The 27,122-nt window shown below is 45.0% G+C and overlaps 2 protein-coding genes across 6 annotated transcripts in view; one reads left to right on the top strand and one right to left on the bottom strand.

Moving 5' to 3' along the window:
- Positions 1-20,352: 20,352 nt before the first annotated feature.
- GTF3A (general transcription factor IIIA) lies at positions 20,353-25,376 on the top strand. Of its 2 annotated transcripts, none has more exons than XM_027677824.1 (9): positions 20,353-20,594; positions 20,855-20,955; positions 21,474-21,570; positions 21,759-21,847; positions 22,732-22,805; positions 24,006-24,089; positions 24,439-24,668; positions 24,765-24,821; positions 25,081-25,376. In XM_027677824.1, the coding sequence occupies exons 1-9, from the start codon at positions 20,379-20,381 to the stop codon at positions 25,240-25,242; spliced, it is 1,110 nt and encodes a 369-aa protein (XP_027533625.1). In that variant the 5' UTR covers positions 20,353-20,378; the 3' UTR covers positions 25,243-25,376. The 2 variants fall into 2 exon arrangements, with proteins under 2 accessions (XP_027533625.1, XP_027533624.1); XM_027677823.1 differs by having other exon boundaries at positions 24,762-24,821.
- Positions 25,312-27,122, bottom strand: part of MTIF3 (mitochondrial translational initiation factor 3) — a 6,415-nt gene continuing 4,604 nt past the window's right edge. For all 4 annotated transcript variants that reach the window (XM_027677828.1, XM_027677825.1, XM_027677826.1 and 1 more), the window contains exons 3-4: positions 26,862-27,007; positions 25,312-25,577 (exon numbers count right to left, since the gene is read on the bottom strand). In XM_027677828.1, coding sequence (XP_027533629.1) covers positions 25,365-25,577; positions 26,862-27,007 — 359 coding nt within the window. In that variant the 3' untranslated portion in view covers positions 25,312-25,364. The remainder of the gene's footprint in view (positions 25,578-26,861; positions 27,008-27,122) is intronic.

The following is a 27,122-nucleotide window of genomic DNA, read 5'->3' as shown; positions in this document are numbered from 1 at the left end:
AAAACTACTTTTGACAGTAACACCAGCGTCACTCTGGGGTAATGTAGCGAGTGAATTACATCCACAGGAATAACACACTTTATTTGAAGACAGCTGTGTTAAGTTGTGTGAGCTCTGCACTTTGTGCATGCCGAGTCTCATGGTGGCACAGCGTACAGCCAACAGTTTTGTGGTTTGCTCCCTCCCTCCCAGATACCCAGCTCCTGGCTGCAAACAGGGACTTGACCACTGCAGGAATCTGGGTCCTATCCTGCAGCCCTGGAAGTGACTTCCCAAAAGTTTCCTGGGTTGTAGCAATACGTAATGAAGCCTTTCTAATGCAAGGCAATTGTGCTCATAGCCCTGGAGGTTAAAGACCTTTACCACACCCTGTCCTCTACCACTGACTTGCTTTGAGCTGGAATACAGCATGACATCACTAATGTCTCATGGTGGCCAGCCCTTCTGTGGCCCTTTGGCTGCCCTAGCTCTCACCTGTCTTGGCTATAAGGGCTTTAAACATAAAGCTATTTTCTTACAATTCATCAACTGAAACAATTTAGCAGTAAATTCAGCAGATATCTGCAAGGTCAGACTACAGGGCAGAGCCCAGGGGAGCTCCCACTGAACCCGGCACATTGCAGGCCACCCTCTCTAGCCGTGGAGCAGACCATGCAGATGCACACTGTTATCCCAGAACAGGTAACAGCAGCATAAGGATAAATACAGTTGCCTCAAAGAAGCACCCAGTCTTCCTCAGTTTGCTTTCATATTAGCCCCAAACCTTGCAGAGCCATTCAAGTCAAAAGGGCAGCAGTGTTTCAGACTTGAATGGGACACATAGAGCGAATTGTGAGACACTTGGAATATATTGATTTGCCCAGAAGGCAAGATAAAATGGAGACTTGTTGAAGCTAGCCAGTGTGGCAGCTGCCTTTTCCTCACAACACACGGTTGATACAGTAAAACTTCTGTTTGAGAGTAAGAGAGATAAAAAATAAGAACAAAGTCTGAAAACATGTGAATTGAGAAGCTTCTCGGAACCAAGCTGTGTAAACAGAGGATTTTTATTAGCTCTAATTGAAAATACAAGGAAGAAATTGTTATTTTGATGGGGATGTGCGTGCAGATACAACTAAGCAGAGAGAAATTCCAGAAGTGTTGGAAAAGCATGAACTAGAAAGAAAAGTGTAGACTGCAGGCTGGAGGACGGTGTAACAGACATCAACACAGGTCTCGTTCCCTCAGGCACCCCAGTGTGTTGGTCACTGGGTTTTGTTTTGGCTTGTTGTTTGTTTTTAATTTAAATTAGTCAAGAGAATTGTATTGCAGAATTGCCTGACTCTTCCCTGTTCTGGTGACTGCATGAACATGCCCTGCTCAGGCCAGAGGTGGCAACCTGTTTCAGGCTGCATTTGACATGTTCCCCTGAAAAGCTGTAGACAAGCAAAATCTGCTAAGTGATGTATTATCAGGGACATCACTTTATTAGGGAACATCAGGTTTTGGAGCTGAGGTACTTTGGTATGTTTATCAAATAATACCCAATCACTTATATTCCAGGTCATTCATACTGATCTGGATGGGTCCCCGTATCAGTCAGGGCATCACCCTCACTGCTACCCCTGCACTTTTAATTCTCAGGGCTCCAAAAGTACTCAAAACCTGGAGGTGGCTGTGAAGTGCATCAAGTCACCTTGACCCCACCAAGCCACTTTTTAAGCTGCTCTGGCCTTTCCCTCAGAGAAATCACAACTGCCTTTCACAGACCTTCCCACCCAGGGCAACATCTCAGAAAGGGGGTTTCCTCCAATACAGACCACCAAAGAAAATACAGTCACTACTGTACATAAAGAGAAACATAAAAACCCACATGGAACCAGGATGGAGGAAAAACTCCTATATATCCCACTTCATTAGGTTAATTTTATTCTTTGTAGAAGAGAAAGTCAGTCAGATGAGCTTGCCTAGAACATCCAGCAAGCAAACAGCCCTTGAATGGCTTCTGAGGACCTTGTCCCGGTCAGCAGCTTTGCTGCCAGCCTACCCTGTGGCAGCTGCACGCTACTCAAGTGCCTGTGCGGAGTGAGACCTGGAGAGTAAATGGTTCCCCACAAGGGTTTCCCCACTGGAAATGGAGTCTTCACTTAATGATGCTTGAAGCTACCATCACCTAGAGTGGCCAAAACATGATTTTTGGATGTGTGGAGTTCTTTGGGGTGTGTGGTTTTTTGTACTTACTGTTTGTCAGTTTACAGGTTTATACCATTCTGTCAGGTTCATTTGTTTGCAAGGGGATTGAGGCCATTGCCTGTGATCTGTGGGGTGCACTGTAGGTCCTTTCCCCTCCCACACTCCCCACTGCCTCCTCTGAGCACAGCACAGCTGGAGTTATGATCTCACACACCTTAGGGAAGGGCAGGCAAAGGAGTCATGCCAGGAATTGGGTACTGCCACACTAAGCGTGGCTGTGCCTAAAGGTTAAACATTCCCCTTCCTTTGAGAGGGAAGTCATGTACCACTATCTCACCCCTGCGGTTGAGTTTAGGCCTCTCTGCAGAACAAAAAGTGACATTTCAGGAGGACAAGCAGAGCACCCACGTGGGAGTCTGACAGGGTAGCCTAGGAGTGAAGCAATTTTCCTGAGAGAAGTGGAGGGTTTCCGGTACGGCTTGTATCGATCTGCAATCCTCTGAACGTGGTCTGCAGGACTGAGGAATAAGGAAGAGGGACTGGACCTGCAAGTAGTTACTTTAATATACCCTTTGCATACCCTATCTATGGTTAAAAAATGGAGAGGATACAGCATGTTCCCAAGAAGAGGTCATTTGTTTTGAGTAGCCCTTGCAAAGACGGAGGCAGGTCTGACAGAGGTCTTGACAAACACTGAGAGGATTCCTATTCCACTTCTGAAAGTGGAACTTGTGCACTTGCACAAAGCTGCGGGACTGAAGCTGAAACTAAGGATAAGAGGCTCTGAGCTGTGCAGTGCAGGTCAGGCTGGGTGGTTTGCAACATTTGTCTAGCCTTCAAAACCTGTGAGTATGTTTAAGGAGAAAGGTGGAATTAGGGTTTGTCCAGTTAATTGCACAGAAGCAATGATGATGATAATTGTAATAACACCACAATCTGCTTCTTAGAGACACCCAGCATTGCTTGTTATGAGAACCCACCTTGGGAGCCAGTTAATGCCGAACCGACACATAGCAGACTTACGTGACGGCAGAGAGGCCGCAAATGGCCTCCTGCCCCAGGTTCCTTCATGACATCTTTCCTTGTATCCACTGGATCAACTTTATCTGAAATGTTTGCTGCCCCTGAGCAGTGAGGAGGCAGGAATGCTAAAGATAACTCTGTAAACAGAGAAGGCATGGAAGGGTCAGAGCCCAGGGGAAGGATCAATATGTTGTCTTAGCTGAGGAGATGAACGAATAGTATCTGAGGGACAGGCATCACCCAAAGAAAAAATAAGGTGTTTTCTTTCTTTAAGAGAAACCACAGATGATTCTTTTGCCTGCATGAGACAAATCTCCCATGGAGATTCCTGGGAAAATCTATAATAATAATAACAGGAAATAATAATAACAGTAATAATATTAATAGCAGTACTATTATTCCAACTAGTAATAATAATTATAATGGTAATAGTAATTCAGACATGCCCCTACAGAAGACACAAGCAGGGTGTGGGTTCAGTTGCCTGTTGCCTTTGGAGTTGTAATGCAGTGTCCTTTCAGGTATGTCCCATGCAGACTGCAAGGGCTTGCACAGACATAAATGATGACTTTCTGCAGTACCCAAACAAGCTCCTGTGTTTCCTGGCATTTGCAGCCCCCTCCCCTTTATCCCCCTTTGTTGCCTTTCCTTCCTCTCGCAGCTCCCAGCTCCCTGCCTGGTGTGGGTCCCAGGCTCTAAACCCATCCAAGATTAAATGGTCAATGCCAGTATCATGTGAAGTGGGAGAGGCTGCGGGGGCCAGGGAAGGTATGCCTGATGCCATCCAGTTTGGGGTGCAGCATTGTCTCTGCAGGGAAAGTAGGGGGCAGAAAGAAGAGTGCAGTGGCAGGGTTGGAGTGTCCTGGTCTCACTGATCAATTCCTGGGACTGGGAAACAAACAAAACATCCATCTTTTGGAAAAGCAAAGATTTTCAAGTTCCCTCTCTGTTAGCTGGGTGCCAAGAGGTTCTGCTCTCTGATGCTTGGAAACATTGTGTCTGCCTGGGCTCCTCTTCATGACAGAGGTCTCTGCCTTGCACAGGGTCTGTTTCCCAGGACGGTGTCCTCAGCCCAATGGCCTTTCCCAAACCTTGTTGAAAACACTCCTAAAGCTTTTCCCTCATAGTCTCTCCTCTTCTTGCAGCAAGGCCCTCCTCTCCCCAGGGCCTCCACTCCTGCCCAGTGCTGCTGCCCCTCCTGAAAGCCTCAGCTCTGATGGCAAAGGGAGCATGAGTGCCATGGAACATCGACAAACAGCCACTTTCCAGGTCGTTTAGCCACCACTAATCCATACTGAAATAATTGCTTTAATACCAAGAGGGTCTATGTTTTGTGTTTCGCATTTAAGAACTTGATGAAGTATCAAGGCAACAAGTGGCTGATCGCCATTTGGCTGGGGATGGACTCCCAGCTATGAAGTCATCACCACTGTCCTTCCAGATTTCCAGCTGTTTCTTTGTTTTCTGCCCCCTCCCGCCCCTGCCACCCTGTGTGACAACAAATCAGATTTTCCATCAAGGGTTTCTCTTGCCCATCTGTCAGGTCCTCCTTCCCCTGCCCCATTTGATTAACTGGCCGGGCACCAGCACATGTAGCAGCAGACACCACATCCGCTGACAAAAGTGCTTTGTTTTTCCATCTTCAGCTCTGTAGTAAGGTACTGATTAAACAAGTTGGGTACAAAACAGGGTTAAGGCTTCTTTCAGATATCAAGTTGCTGTTTTCCCCTCCAATATTAAACCCTGTGGGAAGGGGCTCGCTGACGCAATTCTGTGAGGCACACAGTCATCGATGGTGGAAGAAGGGCCTGTCTTGCCCTCAAGGTGCCGGAGAAGTACTCGAAAGGCTGTGTCCATCAGCTCTCCAACACTGGCTTGGGCAGTCACCCTGACGTGCCTCTTGCCAGGCTGCCTCTCTGTTGCGCTGCCTCTCCAGCACTGGTTCCCCAAAAGGGGAAAGTTCTTCCTCAAATGCATGTCTTGCTTAGTGGAATTGGAAGCCTGCTCTGGGCTCCCAGCTGGCTGGGAAAGCCCTGACACTGTGTCAGCATCCTGCTCACCAAACTGCATGTGTAGGTTAATGCATGTGTTGGTGCCTACGCTTCAGTAAGTGCCTGGTCAAGAGTACCTCCCCTCCTGCATCCATCCCTTTCCCTCACCCCATCTCCACCAAATACAGGAGGAGGGAGTGGGCAGAGAGCACCTGAGCCCTGGGACATCATCTCTGCATCACGGCTCACAGCATGGCAAGGTTGTGTGCCCTGACCAGAGGACGGGGGCACTGTCAGAGGCCATGTTGTGACTGCTTGCCTAATCCTTAGCTTCCAGCTTGGCAGGGGGGTGCTTTGGGCCTCATCAAGTTAAAAAAGCACACGTCTGGAATTTGTGCATCACTGTCATACAGCCAGAGAGCAAAAGACTTTATTCAGGGAGAAGGCACATTCAAACATCTGACATTGCCTCTCCAGGGGAGAATAAGGAAACACAGGGATATTTTAGATCAGGCATTTGTTTTATCTGTTGAAAATTGTGGGTCTTCCTCTGGTGGAAAAGGATCTTATGCAGGGGATTAAAAACAGTCCTACCACTTTTAAAGTCATCTGGAGGCAAATAAACCTCTACTTCAGTAAAGACTGAAGGTTGCCTGTGCAGAAACCAAGAGACCACAGATGGCAAAGAGCTGCAAGGAAACCCAACCCCGAGATGTTGGGCTGTTTGCTTCCACAACGGCAGCAGCCGCGCTGCCCAGAGAGCATCCAGGTGATTCTAGCCCTGGGAAAATGGGGACGTTATAAGCTTCTGTGTAAAAGTAGCGTCTATCTTTGCTTCCCTTTTAACAAGATTAGTCTTGCTTTTCTCTCCCTCTTTCTTTTGCTGTCTGCTGGCCACCTCTGTGCTCTCCCACTAATGTGATTAGCAGTGCATGGGGACCATACTGGCAGCAACTGTCACAAAGATCTCTGCTTACTTGAGTGCACCTCTTTCCTCAATGAAACATCTTGTGTTTATGGTCACAGGGGGTATTGTTAACTCCTGGATTCGAATAGAAAGGGATATTTACGACCCTCCCATAAAAGTTGATTCAGGGAGACACTTAGGAAAGAAAGGGACAGAAGACAGATGTGTTTCCTACCACAGATGCTGAGGAGGTTCAATTGTTCTGCATATGTAATGACTTTTTATGGTTCCTTACAAATGCTTTCCGCACTGCTAGAAAGGTGCCAAAGTCAAATACGCATAGTTGCTCACAGAAGACAATTTAGTGGCCATACAGGACACTACAACTTTATATCTTGTTAAATATGTTGGAGATGGACATCATTACATATGCAATATGAAGGGGAATCTCTATCTGCACCGAGTCATGGCTGCCTTGCTGTCTTCCCCACTGCAGCTCTACTTTCATTTAACATTTCCTGAGGCTTTCGGAGCATGTTTACTGTCATGTCCATATGGTTAACACTTAAAGCACCTATTGATTTTTTCTAAGTGAGGTACATTACTGGTGTTACGTTGACAGCTGCAGTTTGTGTCTTCCCAAAACAGAAGAAAAAGAAGCTTAACTCTTCCTAAATGTGCAAACAAATAAGTACTTGTAGGTGACAGGACCGGAAAAGTTGCTGGATTATAGGTCTGAAGAGAACAGATGACCAGTGACTAAAGCATAATTACAGGCAAGAGAGGAGAAGGAAGATGGCAAATTGCTATGTTATCCTAACAGCAGCCAGAGGATACTTGGATACATGATGCTTCTGCCTGGGGCTGGCTGGTTTCACTCTCTGATGTGAGCTCCCTCAGGGTGACAAGAGGTTTAAGGTGAGTGTACAGAAGGAAATATGCATCCCAGGTGGTGAAATGAGGTTGTGACTATTTACAGCAGTGGAAGATCTGGCCGAAGCCACCATCTCTTGTTCATCTCTGTTCCTGTGACAGAAACAGACATTTCCTAAGAAGTCATGCAAAAAATGTTGTCCATAAAGCAGCTGTGCAGCGAGATGCCTGCAGAGAAATGCAGCTCATCCCAGCTGCATCTGCCATCCTCTCACTGTCATCCAATGGATCAAGACTGACATGGACTGAGGACAAAGTCCTCCACACACAGAAGAAATGGGAAAGACTGGCAGCATGAGATCATCAAAGAACTTGTGCACCTCCTTTTGTGCTCAAACAGAAATATTTCCAGCTGGCCTGGGGGTTTGCAGCATAACTGAACTAAGGAGGGTTTAATTGGGACTGGCTCACACTTTTACCAAGTTATCTATGAACTCAAATCCCAGACAGGATAGGCTCAAGTTAGGAGTGGATATTTTTCAAATGTCCAGCTTGTTATAGTTAAGAGCTGAACTGCCGTTATTTGGGCAGTGTCATCAGGGTGACCGTACCTGTCAGACTGATTTCCTGCAGTGTGCAATTCTGCATGGGAAGAACACAAAAAGGGTTGTGAGCAGGTTCCCTGCATAGACAAATAATTTCAAATTATTTTATATCAATGGATATATTTTTGTCTAACAGCTGGGGATACCAATATCACTCCTGCATTCTCATGTCATGAGTGGCCATTCATTACCCTGGGGAAATATAATGTTCCCAGATGGAGAAGTTTTCTTTCTCAGGTAAATAATTAATAATGAAACTACAAGCTGCTGCTTTTCTCATATGCTCATACAAGAAATGGTACTTTCTTTGCCTACAAATGAGCAAGGTAAAAACCTCACGGGGTAGATGGCATGTCTGCAAAAGCCAAATCTCACTTGCTAGAAAAATCTGGGCTAAAATGACTGTGGAGCAGCCAACTTTACTACAAGCTGGAGTAAAGAAAATGTTATGACTCACAGAAATCCCTGTGGAGGGGAAGGTAAGCTCAGCCACAGCAATCTCCTCTCTCAAGAGAACTCAGGTGTGCTCCATCCAGATTTTCTCTGGCATGGATGGTGGGCATCCATGCTGTCCTGAGATTTACCATTTGAGTAGTGAGGGCAAGAACAGTTTGCAGTCCCCATGCCACGTGTAGCTGAAGTGAGACATCAGTGGACCTGGAAGGAGGGGAAGGGCCATTGCAGTGAGAATCAGACTTCCTCTTGCCAGCCACACAGCATTGCTGCTTAATGTAAGCTTTGTTAATGTCCAACTGCCTTGGGAGAAAATAAGGTCTGACACATGTTTCTGGTTTCCAAGGTTCTTGCATTATTTCTTGAATGGTAGGGTCTTACCTCATCCTCAAAAATGCTGCATTTTCATTACCAACCATTCTCACCACATGCTTTGCAGGCTAGATCCTGCTGTTAGGTCCGGTACCAACTTAATTGACTTTTTGGGAACAAATCTGTTTGGTTGAGAATGTGTTTCTGTATTTCACTCCTTTTGATGTGAGCAGGAGTGCTACATTATAAAGTACCTTCTGATAAGGAAAAACCTTGGCCATCAGCCCAGGAAACCTGACACTAGTGATATCAGTGACAGCAGCTTTTCATGCATCTGCTGGTTATATATTTGCAAGGAGGATATCACAAAGGGCAGTGCTTGGCAGAAATAACCAAGCTAGTCTGGAGTACGTCAGCTCAAGCACTAAAAGCCATTAAGACCACGGTGTTTCTGTGTTTGAGCATGGACCCCTTCCCACCAGCCACTCAAAGCCACTGGTGCCCTGTGCAGAAAACGAGCATGAGCCCTGACGATGCTGGCTGTAAGAGCAAGCTAGCAGTGTTACCTTGACCTGATCATCCTCCTTTTAATTTGTGTAGGTTTTTGAATCCCAGCTCTCTGCTGCTCCAGTCATTTCCTTCACTATGTCTGAGCCCAGGATGAGGCCTTGCACCTCGGAGGAGGGGCACAGTCTGGCCATAAAGGGGGACTGCTGTGAGTGGTGAGGAAATGAAGCCAGGAACACTGAGAGTTCTTGGCCATAAAAAGCATGCTGCAGGCTGTGTCTTGCTGGGCAATGTTAGTTCCCAAAGTTTTTTTCTGAGTTGTTGTCATAAAACTTCAGTGAAACCACCTACGAGCTTCAGAAGTTGTGGGGGGGAGGGGGTATACATACAGAGCCCATTGTTAGAGCCTATAGAGCCTCTTCTGCTTAAACTAGCTTGCACTGCTATGTCTTTGCTGGGCTCAGCACGATGGTCAACAAGTCAGATCCCAGGAATTAATTAATCATCATTTTCTTCCTTGAAAACAGATGATGCTGCTAAGACAATTTTTGAAAAAGGTAGACTATGTTGGGCTCCAAAGCCTTGCCCTTTCATCCGTCTCTTTAGGGACCAGGCATCTATTTAGCAGGACTGTTTGAAGTGGGAGGCAGAGGTGCTGGCCAACCAATGGACTGAAATACAGAAAACAAACAGATGAACACAACCAATATGAACTTTGACAAGGGCTACTGCAGTCTCAACACATCACTGTGCATGCATACTTGACATGGTGCTTTTGGACTACGGAAAATATGTAAATGTGCCTCTGAATAAATGCTTAATGATTTAACTGGCCTCCCTGCTTATCATCAGCTAATTGATGCAATCTGTCCTTCTGCCTGCAAACCACCCCCAACCTGATTGCAGCTCCCATCCCTGTCCCAGTGCCATCCCTCCTGGGCAGCATGCAACTTAGCAGGTGTTTGACACTTGACACTGGACCTGCAGTGAGTGTTGGTCTGTTCTGATGGACACCCAAGTGCCACAGATATGTGTGTTTTCAGATCACAGAATCATAGAATCTTAGAGTGGCCTGGGTTGGAAGGGACCTTAAAGATCATCTAATTCCAACTGCCCCTGCCATGGGCAGGGATACCTTCCACTAGATTAGGTTGCTGAAAGTCCCATCCAACCTGGCTTTGAAAACTTCCAGGGATGGCACAAGCAAAGGCAGTAGGCAGGACTGAGGGGCAGCATGGCCAACAGGAGAGATGCAAGAGAGAAAGGATGTGGTCCAGATGTGCTAATCACAATTAAAAGCTATAAAGAGAGCTAGTTCTCCTAATGAGGAGAGAAGACTTCTCTCCAGAGCCTGAGATGAGTAATGGAGCCCTCCACTCCCCCAAAATCTGTTACAGTAGGGAAAAGCAGCATCCTCTGAGGCAGACGGTGTATTTAAGAGAGCTGGCACAACACCCATCAGAGGGATGGCAGCTGCTCCCTGTGGGGCAGAGCAACAGCTTGCAGGTGGGTAGAGAAGATGGAGCAGAAAGTAGAGAGCCAGAGAGCCCGATGAGTAAATCTAGCTGACAAATTGTCATCCAAGTTTCTCATAGTCACAGACTTATTAATAGATATATGAGGTAGAATTGTGAAAAACATTTGGTTTTGCTGGCTTGATGCAGAGTTGATAAAGGACTTCATCTTTCTCTCTTTACTGTGATGGAGAGATGAAGACTTTTCAAATTAAACAGAAAACTGTTTTGTTCGGAGTTCTTTGAAGAAAGTACAGTGCATGTTTGCTCAGCTTCCAGCAGTTGGAGGGTATGATGGACTACATCTTCACAGAGAGCTTTCTGTTTCAATACATTCAGAATTAGTTCTTTAAACTAAATGTCGAGCCTGGTTATGTGTCACAGCCAGCACTGTGAGCCAGCCATAGGCTTTGGACCCAGCTCTAAAGCGATTAAAGTGACTTGAGTGAACTAACTTGTCACTCCCAGGGTCACAATCGATCAGCCATGACCAGAGTAACACCTTCAGATGAGAGGGTAAGGGAGATCCACATGCTGCTAAGGCACTTGCACTGTGTTTGTAACAGAGCAGTGAAAGACTGGAATCCCTATAGTGCCAAGGGCTGGATGAGCATGTAGAACAGCCTCTTGTCCCAGATTTTAGTATGTAAATTTATGAATAGGCACAAAATGTGGGTGAATTTTTCACCCATAAATGGCCAAAGGGAGCTGAGAAAATCTGGGAAGAGGAACACATAACAAAATGAATAAAGCTACGTGTGGTAGAGATTGACCATAATCAGATAACAATTGTAGGGAATTCTTGGTTTAAATTATAGACCTACACAAAGCATTTTTGTTTCTTTCATGACTGCATTAGCCTTGTACTCCTTCCATGCCCTTCTCTGTGGTACATCCGCTCATGTCACCTTAGCTTCATTAGGGATATGTGAAACAACTAGGATGCTAATGGTGAGTTCCTGGATGGGACTGCAAGTATGAACAAATCATCAAGTAGAAAATGTCCAAAGAACTACATCATCTGATAAAAAGAAATTGTTCTGTGGGAACAACAAAAGGAAAATTTTGGCCTCTATTGTCAAAAGAAACTCAGAGACTAATCCAAACATGTAGATTGACCCCAAATAGATTGCTTTGCTTTGGGGTGTTTTGTGGTTCAGATAGTGCTGGGTTTGTTTCCATTCTGAGTCAAACCAAACTTTGCAGCTGGAACTTCCTGACAAAACTGGAGGTCAAGTCCTTTCCCCTCCAAGCACAGCTTGGTACGCTTTAGTCTGTCTCTACTTGCTCTTAGCTAGGGTGCTGCTGGCAGCAGTCAGCTGGTTCAGTGCAGACCTGGTGTGGTGGTGCCAGCCCCACATCTTCAGATAGCCTCATGCCGCTCTCCCCAGGTACCTTCATACTCATGCTATGAAAACAGCACTCTGATAAGCTGCTGTGCAACCCACACCCATTTCAGGTTCTTGGAAGTGGTTTCTGCTCTTGGCACAAGGTGACAACCCTGTCTTTTGACCATGGGGTAACCTCATGGCATAAGAAGACCTGAGTTTGAGGGCTCTGTGGTTAGGACACAACTACTTTGCCCTGGGGTCCATCTCTGAGCAGTATGGATATAGTCCAAGGCACCCAAATGATCTGCGTCTCCTCTCTGCTTGCAGTACAGATATGATCTCTCTCTACCCTGGGGTAAATGGCCTCACCTCTGGGCCTCCAGCAAGAGAATTCTTTCCTTCCCAGAAGTGCTACGAGACCTGGACAATGCTTAGGAAGGCTTACATAAAAGCTATGCCAGCTACCTTATCTCCCACTTTATAAACTAAGAAGTGTGTGGAAATTACCCAAGGAACAACATCTGCTAAGTAACCTCATTATCCCTTTCTTTGGGGAGTTTACTGTAAATAGGCAGGCTTTGGATCTTAATTTGCTGGGAAGTGCAGTAATGTAATTAGCTAGACTGATAACAAGCTGAGTTGTATGAATTCTTCAGAGGAGCGGAGGAACGTGTTAGACAAAGAGGAGGAAGAAAAAAGTAATGCTTCCTTTGCCAAGAAATTAAATTTTTTCAATACGTTAGTGATATAAAATTGTGGAAGAGTTTTGTTTTGGTCAGAAGGAATGTCATACATAAGTATTTTCTTACTTGAAAAGGACACAATTTCTACAATTTCTAGAATCCTTTAATTATTTTTTAAAAATAAAATTTATGAATATTTTGAAACAAAGTACTTTGATTTTTTTTATTTTTTTTTTCCTAAGAAGCATCTTCCCTGTCCTGAATTTTAACTTGTTTGGCTAAAGCAGTTCAGAAAAAGCTTGGAGAAACCATCTCCCAACAGACACAAGAGCCCCACCTGCCCACTGTCCAGCTGGGGTCAAGCTCTGCCTGTGCCTGACCCCCTGCACTGTCTGCGAGGCACCACAAGCTCTTCCCAAACCCAAACCTTGTCAGTCACCCAAGCACTCTTTTTACTTGGCACTGCTATCCCCCCCTCCCAAAAGCTTTGCTAAGGACCGTGCAAAGCTCTGGCAGTGTGAACGTCATGAGGCCCAGCCATGCACATCCCTGGGAGAGGGGCTGCCTGTGCCAGTCTTGGTGGTCAGCACAGGCTTTTGGGGTCTTGTGAAAGGGACTTTCACAGCACAGAATGAAGGACGCGTTTCTCTTGTCACTAGATGGCTCTATCTGCCTTCACTAAGCACACACGGTTTTCTTTTTATAGCCCCAAGTTAGCAACATCCTTGCAGCTCTGTACTTGCAGGTCACCAGCCACAGCTGGGAAGAGAAATCTCTGCGAGGTGGAAAAATTCACCTGGGTTTTGATTATGGTTTTCATTATGCTCTTGGTAATTTCCCTGAATATAATGGACACTGTTGCAAGAAACCTCATGCTTTGAGATTTGTATGAAATGGTACCCTTGGGGAGAATTTGGGGGTTTTCCACATCTCAGACTCCTCCAGCAGCTATTGCACTTCAGCTTCTGTGCAGATTTAAACCAAAAAGGGGGGAATTTAGGTGGCTGCTGGGCATTTCACTCAGGTGCATGCTGGCGGAGAGAAAGGAACTTCCCTTCTTAGGTCCTTCATTAGGTGGGAGACAAAGAAAGGCTGTCTTCCAGCACACTCTTGAGATGACACAAAGTGGTGGGAATGATGCTTTGCAGGTTCCTTGTGCACTATCAGCCACCACCAGTCACCTGGCCCCTGCCCAGGGGATTCTGCACCCATGCCAGCAGCTACCATCCTGTCCCGTGCTCACCCCCTGGCACCTGCTTCTGTGCTGCATCCTCCTGAGGGCTGCAGCTTCAAGGTACAAATTTACCTTCTGAAGATGCTCTTCTTCAGGGACAGGGAGCTGGCTGCCACAGCCCATGCACAGCAGCCTGGGGAGAGGTCTGGGGCAATGGGGGCAGTGCGTCGCAGGGAAGTCATCCCATCAGTGGTGGTGGGACACTCTCCTGGGATTTTGGCTTCTGTAAGGTGGGGCAGGCAGGCAGCCCTGCCTGCTGGAGCAGTGTTGGTCTCTAAAGGAGAGGACACTGAACCCTGGCTGTGTGGCAGGCAGAGGACATGCATTGAAGACCTGTGGATGTCTGCCACCTCAAACCCTTACACTGAAAGCCACATTTTCATGTTTTAGATGTCTCCATGTAACTAAAAACCTACTGCAGGTCTGGCTCTGGACAAGCAAGCAGATCAAGTTGTTGCTTTCCCCAGGAAAAATCTGTACTGTTGAAAAAAGATAGAATATATTCAGGGCCTTCACTGGCTGTATTGGCTTCAGGCTGAGTATTTTATCGACTGCCAGATCTCTCAAGCATATTCAAGGGACATTTGAAGCAAAATTCCTGCCTGGAAAAAGTTACTATCTGAGGATAGAATCCAAGGCCAAGAAAGACTGGGAGCATTTCTCTACTGATTTTGAAAGAATTTGAATCAGGTCCTGAGGAACTAGTCCGGCATCTCTTCCTCACATTGGCAGCTGCTGTGCTTTGAGAACACCACCCTTGTAATAACAACTACTTGCAGGGGTCTTTGAAAGATCACAGCTTCAGCTGCACAAATGATATAAGGCACTGGTAACCAGGGTGGGAAAAGAAGCAAATTTGCTTATTTAGATAATTAACAGGCATTTGAGACAAGTGTTGCTGTCTAACATGTTACAGACAAATAATTCTGATGAAGCATCAAAAAATTATTGCAATAATGTTATGGTTCACTAAAACAACCATCCCTCCTAGCCACTGCTACAAGGAGAGGATGGGTGTGATTGTGTTTCTCCTTCTGAGTGAATAGACTACGAGCCAGAGAAGCATCCTGAGGGGCCTGGCTGAGAGAGGAAGGACCCATAGATCTACTGTGTGGCAGCTTCCATTGCAACTGATCTTCGGAGGATGCCTTGCTTTTATGGCCTCAGATAGCTGCAGGCATAATTTTGCATGCAGTTTTGGTCAGATGGATAACTGTAGTCCTTATTGACCCATGTCACGTGATGCCTTGAGAGGCCAGTGCTGCAAGCACACATAGTTGTGACTTATTAGGAAAGGCACCGTTTTCAGGGGAGACATTATGCTGGGTGTTATGTCCCTTCTGAAAATTGGCTGTGCCATGAGCCAGGGAGGATAACCCCATCAATCATAGAATCACAAAATGGATAAGGTTGGAAGGGACCATTTGGTCCAATCTCCCTGCTCAGGCAGGGCCATCCTAGAGCACATGGCACAGAACTGCATCCAGACAGTTCCTGAATATCTGCAGAGAGGGAGACTCCACAACCTCTCTGGGCAATCTGTTCCAGTGCTCAGTCACATGTGCAGTAAGGAAGTTCTTCCTCATGTTCAGGTGGAACTTCCTCGGCATCAGTTTCTGCCCATTGCCTCTTATCCTATTGCTTGGCACAATGTCCTTTCAATAGGCAGCTCCTTCCCAGAGTTGAGCTGGGGACTGAGGAGTAATTCTGCTCACTTCAGGGGACTACAACAGTGAAATGGGAAAATGGGACCATTTTGTTTTAACCTGATCCTGTCTGATCCTGTCTAATGGCTGTGTGAGCTGAATGCACAGGTAAGCAAATCCTTCAGGGTGAATGCAGTGAGACAGGGACAAGAATGGGGTGGAAAGAGGTGTTTTCTAGAAGAGGGCTCCTCCATTACCCCAAAGCCCACAGAGAGGTTGTGCCCAAGTCCTCCCTTCCCCCACCCCACCCGGAAAGAGCTCATGGTGAGCCAGCTAACGAAGTCGTGGTTTTCCCTTCTTTTCATGCAAGCCATGGAAGATAGGCAGAGATCCAAGACCCAGGCAGCAATATGAACTGACTGGCCTCAAACTCTCCAAGAAACACCTGGGACTTGGTTCCAATTTGGTCTGTATGACCACAGAACATACAGAAGATTTATTCAAACTCAGAAGGTCAGGATAATTGATGGGAGGGTTGATGGGAAGCAGAGGGCTCTGGGTGCTGCTCCCTACAGATCTGCTGTGCAACTTCACCATTGCTTACATCCCATGCCCCCCACTGATAGGAAGGAAAATCAGGTAATGCAGATTTCCTGTTTCTTCTCTTCAGGGATCAGTCTATTGAGAAATTCATTAAAATCCACTGTGCCCAAGATAGAAAAACATCACCTGACAAGAAAATGCTCTTATGGAAAACAAGTTTTTGATAGCTTTACATGCTTCTTGAATGCAGGGAAAGCAGTCAATAACATTCCTTGTGGCCTAAAAGCAGAAACATGTGTCGGAGGCGGCTTGCTGGGCTGAATATAGCAGCAGGAAAGCCCAACTGATTAACTCCATCCCCTTCCTAACATGTTTTTGTGGTTCCCAGAAATCCCTAGAAAGGGCTCCTGAGGACACTGGCACCATTACAAGCTAGCTATAATTCAGTAAACAGAGAGATGAAGAAAGCATTATCCTGACTGCAGTTCACCTCCGGCATGCAGGTTGCATAATTCACATGTACTTCATCTACCCTCCCTTAGCTGTGGGACAAGCTTGTGATTTGGGAAAAAAGGAAGAGCCCAAACTTGGATGAAAGAAGGAATAAAGCTGTTGTCGTGAGGAGGAAAAGAGGTCAGTAAACTGGAGCAGGGGGAAATGGCAGAGAAGATTAGAGCAGTAATACCAAAGATGCAGGAAGTACTTCCAGTTTGGCTAGGCTGACCCTTTTCAATATGAACAACCACCAGGGCCCTTCTCCCAAACCCTGCTCTTCTCATCCACATTCGTGGATTCGCCTGTATAAAAAATGCTAAAAGTACTTCTTTGCCACATTTCACTGCCACCCTACCTTACATGTGATAGTTTACCATGCATAACTGAGGGACTTCTCCACAAACTGCAGGAAGTTTCCTGACAACTACTGCCAACTTCATTGAGCTTCTCAACACAATTTTACAGAAATTGAAGAATATTCTGAGTTGGAAGGGGACCCACAAGGATCACTGAGTCCAACTCTTAAGTTGAAAAAGGGTCATATGGGGATCAAATCCAGAACTTTGGTGTTATTAGCACCATACTCTAACCAACTGAGCTAATCTCAGGGTCATTTCTCCCCTTACTCTGGAAAGCAGAAAGCCTTTTTGCTTTTTTAGACATGTGTCTAGTCTTGTTGCAGGACTATTGAACTGCCATTGCAGTCAGGTGCCCAAAACTTGTAGGGACTAGCTCAAAATACATAAATAGCAGTTAGCATCGTTCTTAAGTCACAGTCTCTCTGCATCCCACCTCCACTGGACCAGGCCAAGAGACCTTAGACATGGTGCCTCAAGCAGACAATATCCAACTTGTAATAAGTCTATAGGAAAAAGTATCTTTCAGTTTCCAAACATTCTTATGCAGGGGAATAATTTCTGCAATCACACAGCTACTATGGAGGCACATTTAAACATATTTATCTGCATTTTAGTACACATTCAAATAATTTTTATGTAATGTTCATAAACACAAGATCTTTGGACTTCAATTGTGTTGCACAAAGAGAAAATACTTACTCCTGTTTGGAGATGAAGTAAATACCACTACTTACAGCAGAACACTGGGATGGGAAAATGAAACAGCCTGTCATAGAAGATACGTGGCTCGTTCACTCAGTAGTTCTTCAGAGGAATATGAGTATTCACTGCACCATGTGAAGCCTTTGCTTGATTGATACTTAATTCTGAGTAGATCCTGCTAGCTTAAATAAATCATTTTAATCAGAGTCTGAGGGATTTACTACCCTGTGGGGATTTCATGTGCATGTGAGGGAGTTCTGTGTTGTTTTTTTCTTGAGGGAATGAACTACTTCATTTTCCTGGGTTTTTGCTCCCTTTCAGTTTACACATTATTAACATTTATCAGTTGAAGTGTAGACCTTGTGTTGGAAATGTAGATCTTCAGACTTAATTTTTCTCCATTGCATATGTCTACCTGTTTGAAGGTTTACCTTCCACCTCCCACAGCGGAAAACGATACTATCAACTCTGAAAGTGAATCCACTCTCTTTCCAGCTCTGCTAGAGGACTCTTCAAAATCCTCCCTCTGTAGTCAACTCAGGAGACATCTAAAGCACAACACAAGAGAATTCCTTTGGCCTTGAGTCATCTTCTATTTATATATTTCCAAAATTGGATTAAAATTTCCAGAGAATTCTGCTGAAATTTTTAAATGGCACGGCATAGAGCAAAACCCAGTGTGATGAATATTTGTTCTCTGTGTAGCTAGTAGTAACATTTTCCAAAGTTTTCTTCCCTGCATGCTATTTCCTCAACTGTTTTAGAGAGGCTTGAGGCAATATCATGTTGTCACAGGCAAGGTTTCAAAAAGCAATATTTATAACTTCTTTTTTAAATTTCAGGTTTGTTTTTTATTGCAGTTCCAAGACAAAAAAACCCCAACCAACCAACCAAAAAACCCCCAACCAACCAAACAAAAAACCCCCTAAAACCCCCCAAAAAAACCCAACCAAAAAACACAGCAGCTTTTTCTTCTAAGTGTTTTGGTTAACATTTGTTAAAAGCTGAGATCTTTTTTAGACTGACTTCCCTGCCAAAAAGAAGGTGATTTCTTTCCCTCTTTGTGAGGGTTTGACTGATTCAGCCCTCCCCTTAATTCTGCTACAGATGAGTGAGAAAAGAGACATCGCCCAGGGTCATGGGGATCTGCTTCTGGCAAACACGAACTCCTCAAACTCCTCGCTCTGACCAGCAGTTTCCCTCCCCAGAGAGTGTTCTGCACAGCCATTAGGTACCCCGTCCTTTGGCACTTATGCCACCTCACTACATGTGTCCCTTCTCCGATCCAGCCCCCACATACTTGATTCCTGATCCTTATTCCCCCTGTCTTTCCTCCCCCATTTTCCTAGCCTGCTCCAAGCACCACCATCTGCTCAGGTTTTAAAGCTCAGGGGACACAAACACGGAAGAAGGATTGGGAGTTTTTCTCCACAGGATGGTTCCCTTGTCACAATCATGTTCTTACCCTGTCCCTCACACTCACTCTGTGGGGAGAACTGAAGCAGATGGAGGATGTCATCTAAAATAAAGCTTGGGATACAACTCAAATAGTGCAAAACAAAGCAGACTATGTGATCATAGAATCATTTAGGTTGGAAAGACCTCTAAGATCATTGAGTCCAACCATCTACCCAGCACTGCGAAGCCCACCACTAAACCACATCTCCAAGTGCCACATCCACATGTCTTAAATACCTCCAGAGATGGTGACTCTACCACTTCCCTGGGCAGCCTGGTCCAATGCCTGACCACCCTTTCCTACAGAATTTTTTCATAATATCCGACCTAAACCTCCCATGGCACAACTCAAGGCCATTTCCTCTGGTCCTGTCACTTATTACCTGGGAGAAGAGGTCGACCCCCCACCTCACTACAACTTCCTTTCAGGCAGTTGTAGAGACCGATAAGGTCCTACCTGAACCTCCTTTTCTTCAGGCTAAACAAACCCAGCTCCCTCAGCTGCAAGTCATGTACCAGGGAGGTGCTGCACAAGGTATCACAGTCCCTCTGCTCAGCTCAGACCCACGGCTTCTTCCTCTAGCTGTGATCTCAGGTGGCTTGGGGACACAGCAGGACCACAGGTGACAGGCCATCTGCCATAGGATCCCCAACAGCAGGGACACCTCAACTTGGATTGCAAACACCTGAGTTTTGGGGCAGGTGGTAGGCAGCATGCAGTAGAGGCTGATGTCAGTCCATGAGATTCCTCTGTCTGGACCAGAGGCTGACCAGCATCACACAGACCCATCTTCAGGCAAGGCAGGGAGCCAAACCAAACCCGCTTGGCAATCCCTTGTCCCAGGACATCACCTGGCACCTTCAAGAATTAAGTGCTTCTCAAGGGAGGCTGCAGAGCTCCTATGTTCCTAAAACAGCGGGAGACTTGTTGGATGTGCAGCAACACAGAATTAGGCTTGTGGATCTCTGCATAACTGTGTCCAGGGAAGGGCAATGAGGCTGGTGAAGGGGCTGGAGCACAAGTCCTATGAGGAGTGGCTGAGGGAGTTGGGGTTATTTAGCCTGGAGGAGGCTCAGGGATGATCTTATCACTCTCTACAACTCCCTGAGAGGAGGTTGTATCCAGGTGGGTGTGGGTTTCTTCTCCCAGGTAACTAGTGATGGGACAAGAGGACATAGTCTCAAGCTGTGCCAGGGGATGTTTAGGTTGGACATCAGGAAAAAATTCTTCACAGAAAGGGTGATTAGATATTGAAATGGGCTGCCCAGGGAGGTGGTGGAGTCACCGTACCTGGAGGTGTTTAAGGAAAGACTGGACGTGGCACTAAGTGCCATGGTCTAGTTGCCATGGTGGTGTTCGGTCATGGGTTGGATTCAATGATCTCAGAGGTCTTTTCCAACCCAAGTGACTCCGTGTTTCTGTGACTCCGTGCAGCAGCGTGAGCACTCCCTGCTTTGCTCGGCTTCGGGCTCCGCTCCGCTCCCTCAGTCCCTCCGGGCACCGCAGGCCCGCCACACCGCGCACGCGCCGCCCCCGCCCCCGGGTGGGGCCGGTCACGTGCGCTCCGGCATGGCCGGGCAGAGGGCGGTAGGCAGCGCACAGGGGGGCGGCGGTGGGAAGAACGGGAACGGCAGCGGGAGCGGGAGCTCCGGGAAGGGAAACGCTGGCAAGGGGAGCGGGAGCGCCCTCCTCGCCCGCCCGTACATCTGCTCCTTCCCCGGCTGCGACGCCACCTTCAACAAGGCCTGGCGGCTGTCGGCCCACCTCTGCCGGCACACGGGCGAGGTGAGCCCCGCCGGCTGGGGACGGGGGGCTGTGTGACCGAAGTGGGGGCACCGCGCTGGGGCCCCGCAGACGGGCGGCATTGGCCCCCGCGGGGGCACCGGACAGCCCTTCACCGCCTCGGAGTCCCAGGACACCGCGGGGGCTGCGGGGCTGTGTCCGCGGCCGGGACCGGTGCCGCCGGGGCATCCCGCTGACGGCGCAATCCCGGGAGCAGCCGAGCCCCCTTGGGACAGCTCCTCTCAAGAGCCCCTGTGTTTCAGAGGCCGTATGTTTGCGATTATGAAGGCTGCGGCAAAGGCTTCACGAGAGACTTCCACCGCGCCCGACACCTCCTCACGCACACTGGGGAAAAGCCCTTTGAGTAAGGCCCAAGTTTTTACTCCTTAAGCGGCAGTGCACTTGTCTGTACGGAAACGGAGTTATAACTGAGGGTGGCACAGGGCATGCATGCTTAGCTTTAGTATCGTGAGCACTGCCAGAACAGTGTGCACACGGTACATGGGGATCTCCTTAGCCCAAAAACCTGCTGTCTGGCAGTGATCTATAATAGATGCTTAAAGGCATAGGCAGGTCTTTCCCTAGAATACATTATTAAAGGAGTAAGGGAGGTTATCTCCTATTATCAAGCCCTTAATAGCTGCATGTCATGGATTACCTAGAAATTCCTATGTGTTTTATTAAAAGTATCTTCTGATATGTTTCATGTGATTATTGATTGTAACAGCCTCTGGCTTTACATGAATTTAAAGCAAACTTTTATATTTGGGTTTTGAGTTTCAGTTATTCCTCATGCATTGTTCTCGTGCAATGATTTCTGTATCTGCCTAGGGAACAAACCACTGTTTGAGAGCGGTAATAAAAAATGCAGTTCATCTATAGGTGCACAGCTGATGGATGCAATGAGAAATTTGGAACAAAATCAAACTTAAAGAAGCACATTGAGCGCAAGCATCAAAATCAGCAAAAGCAATATGTCGTGAGTAATTACCTTTGTACTGTATAGTGGAGGCTAAACAAGCTCCTTTTTGTGTATCTAGTGAAATACTTCAACTTGTTATTATGTGGTACATGTATAAGTTCAAAGACTGTGACTGGGATTTCAGCAAACACATGAACTGAGCTGTCATTATTTGGCCTCTAATGATAACTTAATTTCCTCAATAGTGCAACTTTGAAGGCTGTAACAAGTCTTTCAGAAAGCATCAACAACTTAAAGTTCATCAGTGTCACCACACCAATGAACCTCCCTTCAAGTAGGTGGATAATTTTAATAATGAACTTCAACAATTCCATTTAAACACTCTAGATAAAAATGGGTGCCTTTTCTTAGCCTTTTTGTTAATGTGGCATTAAAAAATGGAATCAATTTGTAGTCATGGCTGCAAGTATATTTCTTGTACTAGTCCTTTGCTCAGTAGTCTGTTTTGAGCAACAGTCTTGGTGGTCTGTAACTCTGGCATTCCAGCAATTCCGGCATTCTTATGGTTTATTATAGGTTCACAGGAAAAATAACTCCCCCCAGCTTTTAGTTCACAAAGTCTGAAATCAAGCATAAGAGCTTGCACAGTAATGAAAAATGCAGCTACCCAGTAAAAAACAGTGACTTGGCTAACATTGAAGTGAGTAGTACCTTCAAAAAGATGAGAAACTTGGACACCAGTCTTAGAAGCTGTGCATTGCAACTCCGTAGAGATAACACATCAGTAGAGATCTGATGAAATCAAAGTTTAGTTTTGTATTTCTTACAGGTGGAACACACTTAACATGAGTGTTCATTCCACTTAAGTGAAGTTCATGAGTATGGCTGGGTGACAGACACAAAAATAATCAGCACTCTACTGTTGCTCTGACTGCTGGATCTGTATAAGCCAGTTAAACTTTCTATCTCTTATGTTTGAAGAGCCTACTGTGTAGGGATGATAGAAGACTTGACTCTATAGTTCTAACTCTCAAAAGCGTTAAGAGTCCTCTATTAGAAAAATATTATGGGATTTTCTTTTACAAGGTGGGGACATACACAGATCTCTAGGCAAGGGGAAACTTGGATTATTTTCTTTACTTTGATTGTTCTTGACTTAAAGATATAAAAATATGTGGATACAGTGAAAGAAATTAAACCACTGTATTTTATACCTAGATGTAATAAAGAAGGATGTGGAAAGGGCTTTTCTACTCCAAGTCGACTAAAGCGGCATGAGAAGACACATGAAGGTATAATAATTTTTCTTCTTCAGTCGCGTTTCAGCAAAGGAAAAAGGGCTTCTTCCAGCAGAGAGTATGCAAGTATGTGTGACACGTGGAATTATTCTGGGCCTAGTGATCTACACAGAAAAAACAAGAACACCCATTTTGAATAGTCAAATGGGATACAACTGCAAGGCATTGTTCAGTTTCAGTGTATTTGTGGCAGACTGAACAGAGCTCATGATTCCTTCAGTTATTTCTTCTCCTGAGGTGCTTCCTTATCAGTAATCCATCTTTGGAGATGGGCTAATGGTTAAGGCGCTAGCCTAGACCTCCAGAGCTTAGGATCAATTGCCAGTTCTGCCACAAATTTCATATAGAGGCTTGGCAAAACCATGTGCATTTTTAGTTATTAATGAACCTATGTGAAAGGTTTTTAAGTGAAATCATCATGACAATGGCTGTGTATGTTTGAGCTAATCTTGCTACACTCCTGTCCATTCTTTCAGTACTGTTGACAGCTAACCAGCTTTCTAGTGATAGAAAAAACCCAAACCAAACCAGCTCAACAGACAAGGAAGAGTATATAGAAAGATGCGATTTGTACTGTGTTCCTTTCTTAAGACAAAGACTTGTTCATAGTTGTTTGACCTTTCCAGTCCTGGGATTTAAATAGGGTTGATTTTCTGTGGTTCCTGTTTGCTTGATAGAATGGTAGAGTCTCTAGACCTGGAATATTACTGTATGGTCAAGATTTTTTTTAATATGCAGTACAAATACTTATATAGGAATATTATATATTATTATTTTCATCCATTTGAGTGAAAGAAATAGCTCTACTGAAGCAAGGAGAGAGAGTTTCACAAAATTGTTTAGGTCAGAAAGGACCTCTGGAGGTCATCTGGTCCAGCTCCCTGCTCAAGGCAGGATCACTTACACCAGGTTGCTGAGGGCTGCATCCAGTAATTTTGAATGTTTTCATGGCTAAGGCTTCCACAGCCTCTCTGGACAACTTGAGTCAGTGATACAAGGTTTCTTTCTTAAACCTGTTAGGATCTTCTCATGTCTTAATTTGTGTTTGTTGTCTCTTGTCCCATTCCTGTGTAGTATGAGAGAAGGAATTACTGGCCTTTAATTTTTAAATGCTAGAAGTGGAGTTCCCCCTTGTAAAACTGGACTGTGTTTGCCAGACCCTCTGTGACTTTAAACATCTGTCCTGTCCAACAGGCTATGCATGCAAGAAAGAAAACTGCTCATATACTGCAAAAACTTGGACAGAGCTTCTGAAACACAATAAAGTCAGTCATACAGGTAAACTCCAAATGCTAATTTGAAGAGGAATCTGTGCTGAACTCATTTCATCAACTTGTCATTGTGTACAAACTTGTCTTAACACTTTATTGGTAAACTGGTTGTTACTCTGGCTAGATCTTTGTCTGATGAAAATGCTGCTTTGTATACTGACTTTGCTTTATGATCCAGTTAAGAAGAAATTGTTTAATGCAGGATTTAGGATCTGAATAATTCATACTACATTATTCTCTTCCAGTCTCTGAGTTCCTTGCATTTCATGTGGATTTTAGCATTGTTCTGGAGAACTACTAGGGTTTGATTCTGAGCTTCTGTTAAGAAACTCTGCCTTTTTCTCTCTCCCACTCAGAGCCAGTAGTTTGCAGTGAGTGTCACAAAACTTTCAAACGGAAAGATTACCTCAAGCAGCATCAAAAAACACATGCTGTGGAGAGGGAAGTCTGCCGATGCCCAAGAGAAGGATGTGGAAGAACCTACACAACTTTATTTAACCTTCAAAGCCATATCCTCTCTTTTCATGAGGAGAAAAAACCATTCTCTTGTGATTATCCAGGCTGTGGAAGAGTGTTTGCAATGAAAGTACGTACTTTTTAAACTGTTTTTATCTGAATCACATAATCTGAAATTATAAACCTAACTCTTTTTTTTTTCCCCTGCTCTTTGTAACTGTAGCAGAGCCTAGCAAGGCACACAGTTGTACATGATCCTGAAAAGAGAAAGCTGAACTTGAAGGTAAGTTATACTCTTGAAAAAGTCTTCTCAACCATACCGTGTCGCTGCAGAGGAGGGTAAATGTTATGTGTTTTAGAATGTGACTTGAAGCAGAAAAATAGGTTAGCTATCCAGTTAATTTGTGAGATTCTTAATTTCTGAAGCTCTTTTAGCTACTGCAGTGGTACCCTATTCATTGAATTCTTCTTTCCCCCCCACATTAGTAGTCTTTGTTCCATAGATACGTAAAGTTTACTAATTCTGGATTTACTTCTGCCAGGCCAAGCGTTCTCGTCCTAAGAGGAGCTTAGCCTCGCGTCTGAGTGGCTACATTCCTCCTAAAGCACAGCTGGGAAAGGATGCAGTTGTGACAGAAAGCAAGACAATGAATAAGCTTGTGGAAAATGAAATACCAACTGTTGAAATTCTGACTCTGCAGTAAAGGTTAACTGAGACAACATTCTTCATGGAATGACCAATGCAAAGCTTAACAATAACTTTATCAAGTTAATATTTTTATTTTATTTTTTAATAAATTAGTATTGTTTACACCACTTCATAAAGTCACTGATGCAACTCATTTGACTTCAGATCTTCATTTTCATCTTTCTTTACTGTACTGTTTTTCTGGTTTTCCATCTTCTGGTGTGCTTTCAACTCTTTGTCAGACATGTGTCTCAAAATACAGGCACTTACTCCTTCTCTAGTAACTTTTGGCTTGGAAAGATAAGTGGCTTTCTCAGACACAGTCTCCAAAATTTGATCAAAAAGCATGGACTAAAAAGGAGGAGAAAAATAGGACTAAATCAATGCACAAATACGGGCAGAAAAATATTTCCAGCTGTTCTGTAATGACATATCTGCTGCTTATGGTTTAGCTGTTAGCTGAAACAACCTATTTGGTAGTCCTAGTTGGAGCAGTTCAGCTTGTCCTTTCCTAACTGTTTGTTCTTTACTCATAAGCAGGTTTAGGAAAGTCACACAGGAGGGATTAAGCCATCTCCTAGCCTTCAAGCTGAACTCCTAACTCATCTTGTTTTGCTCTTTAAGGGTGTCCATGAGAGTGGTCTGCATCTGGCTCCCCCCCATCCTCCTATTCCACTAGATTCAGACACATTATTATGGGGCTTTCCTCTTGAGGAGCAGGAACCTGGTTGTATTGAACTGAGTGATAACAGTGCATTCACGTAACACAGTGAACTCCTAAGCTCATAATTAAACTTTTAAATTTAAGGACAATGTAAATCTGGACTGTGTCATGAAGTGTTCTGTTCCCTCCCATAATCAGTTCCTCCTGTTACCCTTTCCCCGTGGATTTAACTTTTTATAAGAAGTTTTATTCCTTTTGGATGAAGTGATAAAACAATTTCCCCCAACTCAGTTGAGACAACCATCAAGGAAACCTAATTCACTACAGACATTACAAGGGGGGGGAAAAAAAAGTCTTACATGGAATCTATAAAAAAGCCATTTGTGCAAATGACAATGAAGTCTCAAGGCCCTGCAATTATACTAGTAAGTTGCCACCAGCTCCCTAACATCTTTATAGATGTTCACTTTGCTGTTCTTGGAACACCATTCCAATAGTTTTTCATGCCGCAGTGGACAACTAACCTTAGCCACAGTTGCACACTTGCATCTGTAGAAGAACAGTTACATTATTGAAATAATCCAGATAAAATACAGCAGAACTTTTTCAAACCTCACTGTTAAAAGTGAGTGAGCTGGCTTAAGGCATAGATGGGAAAATTTGACCAGCCCAGTTAATAAGGTGGTGCTGCCTAGACTGCTTAGACTGTGCTGTCAAAGCCAGTATTGTAACTGCATTCTTAATAAAGCATGGTCTTTGAACTGGCTCAGTGGGACTACTTTTCTAGAACTGCAGTGTTTGTACAGAAGCAGCTTAAGATGGGCAGCCATTACTTGCACAGGACCTAGACCTTTACGTACTTTAGCAGTACATGAGATACAAAAAATTGTGGCAGTACTGAATAGGGCAGGTTAATACAACTACAGCTATTTAATGAAACTGACTGGTCCAATTTTCAGGAGTTCACTTACCATGTCCGTATTGCTACCTTTTGCTTGCCGGATGGTAACTTTAACATGGTATTTCTTGCCAATCCACTGTGCTATCTGTTTAGTCTTGATTTCCAAGTCGTTTTTGGCAATAGCTGAAGAAAAGGATAGCTCCTTCTGAACCACTCCTGTTTAAAACAGAACTGAAACTGTGTTGGCTTAATATTTGACAAACCTGTATCAGTTGCTCTTTTAACAGCTCATAATGCTTTGTCTGCTTAACTCCCTCCTCCCATCCCGCTT

The sequence above is a fragment of the Neopelma chrysocephalum genome, unplaced genomic scaffold (assembly GCF_003984885.1).
Source record: "Neopelma chrysocephalum unplaced genomic scaffold, ASM398488v2 Primary Assembly neopelma1_43, whole genome shotgun sequence".
Lineage (NCBI taxonomy): Eukaryota > Metazoa > Chordata > Aves > Passeriformes > Pipridae > Neopelma > Neopelma chrysocephalum.
This window is presented reverse-complemented; position numbering and strand designations above follow the sequence as displayed.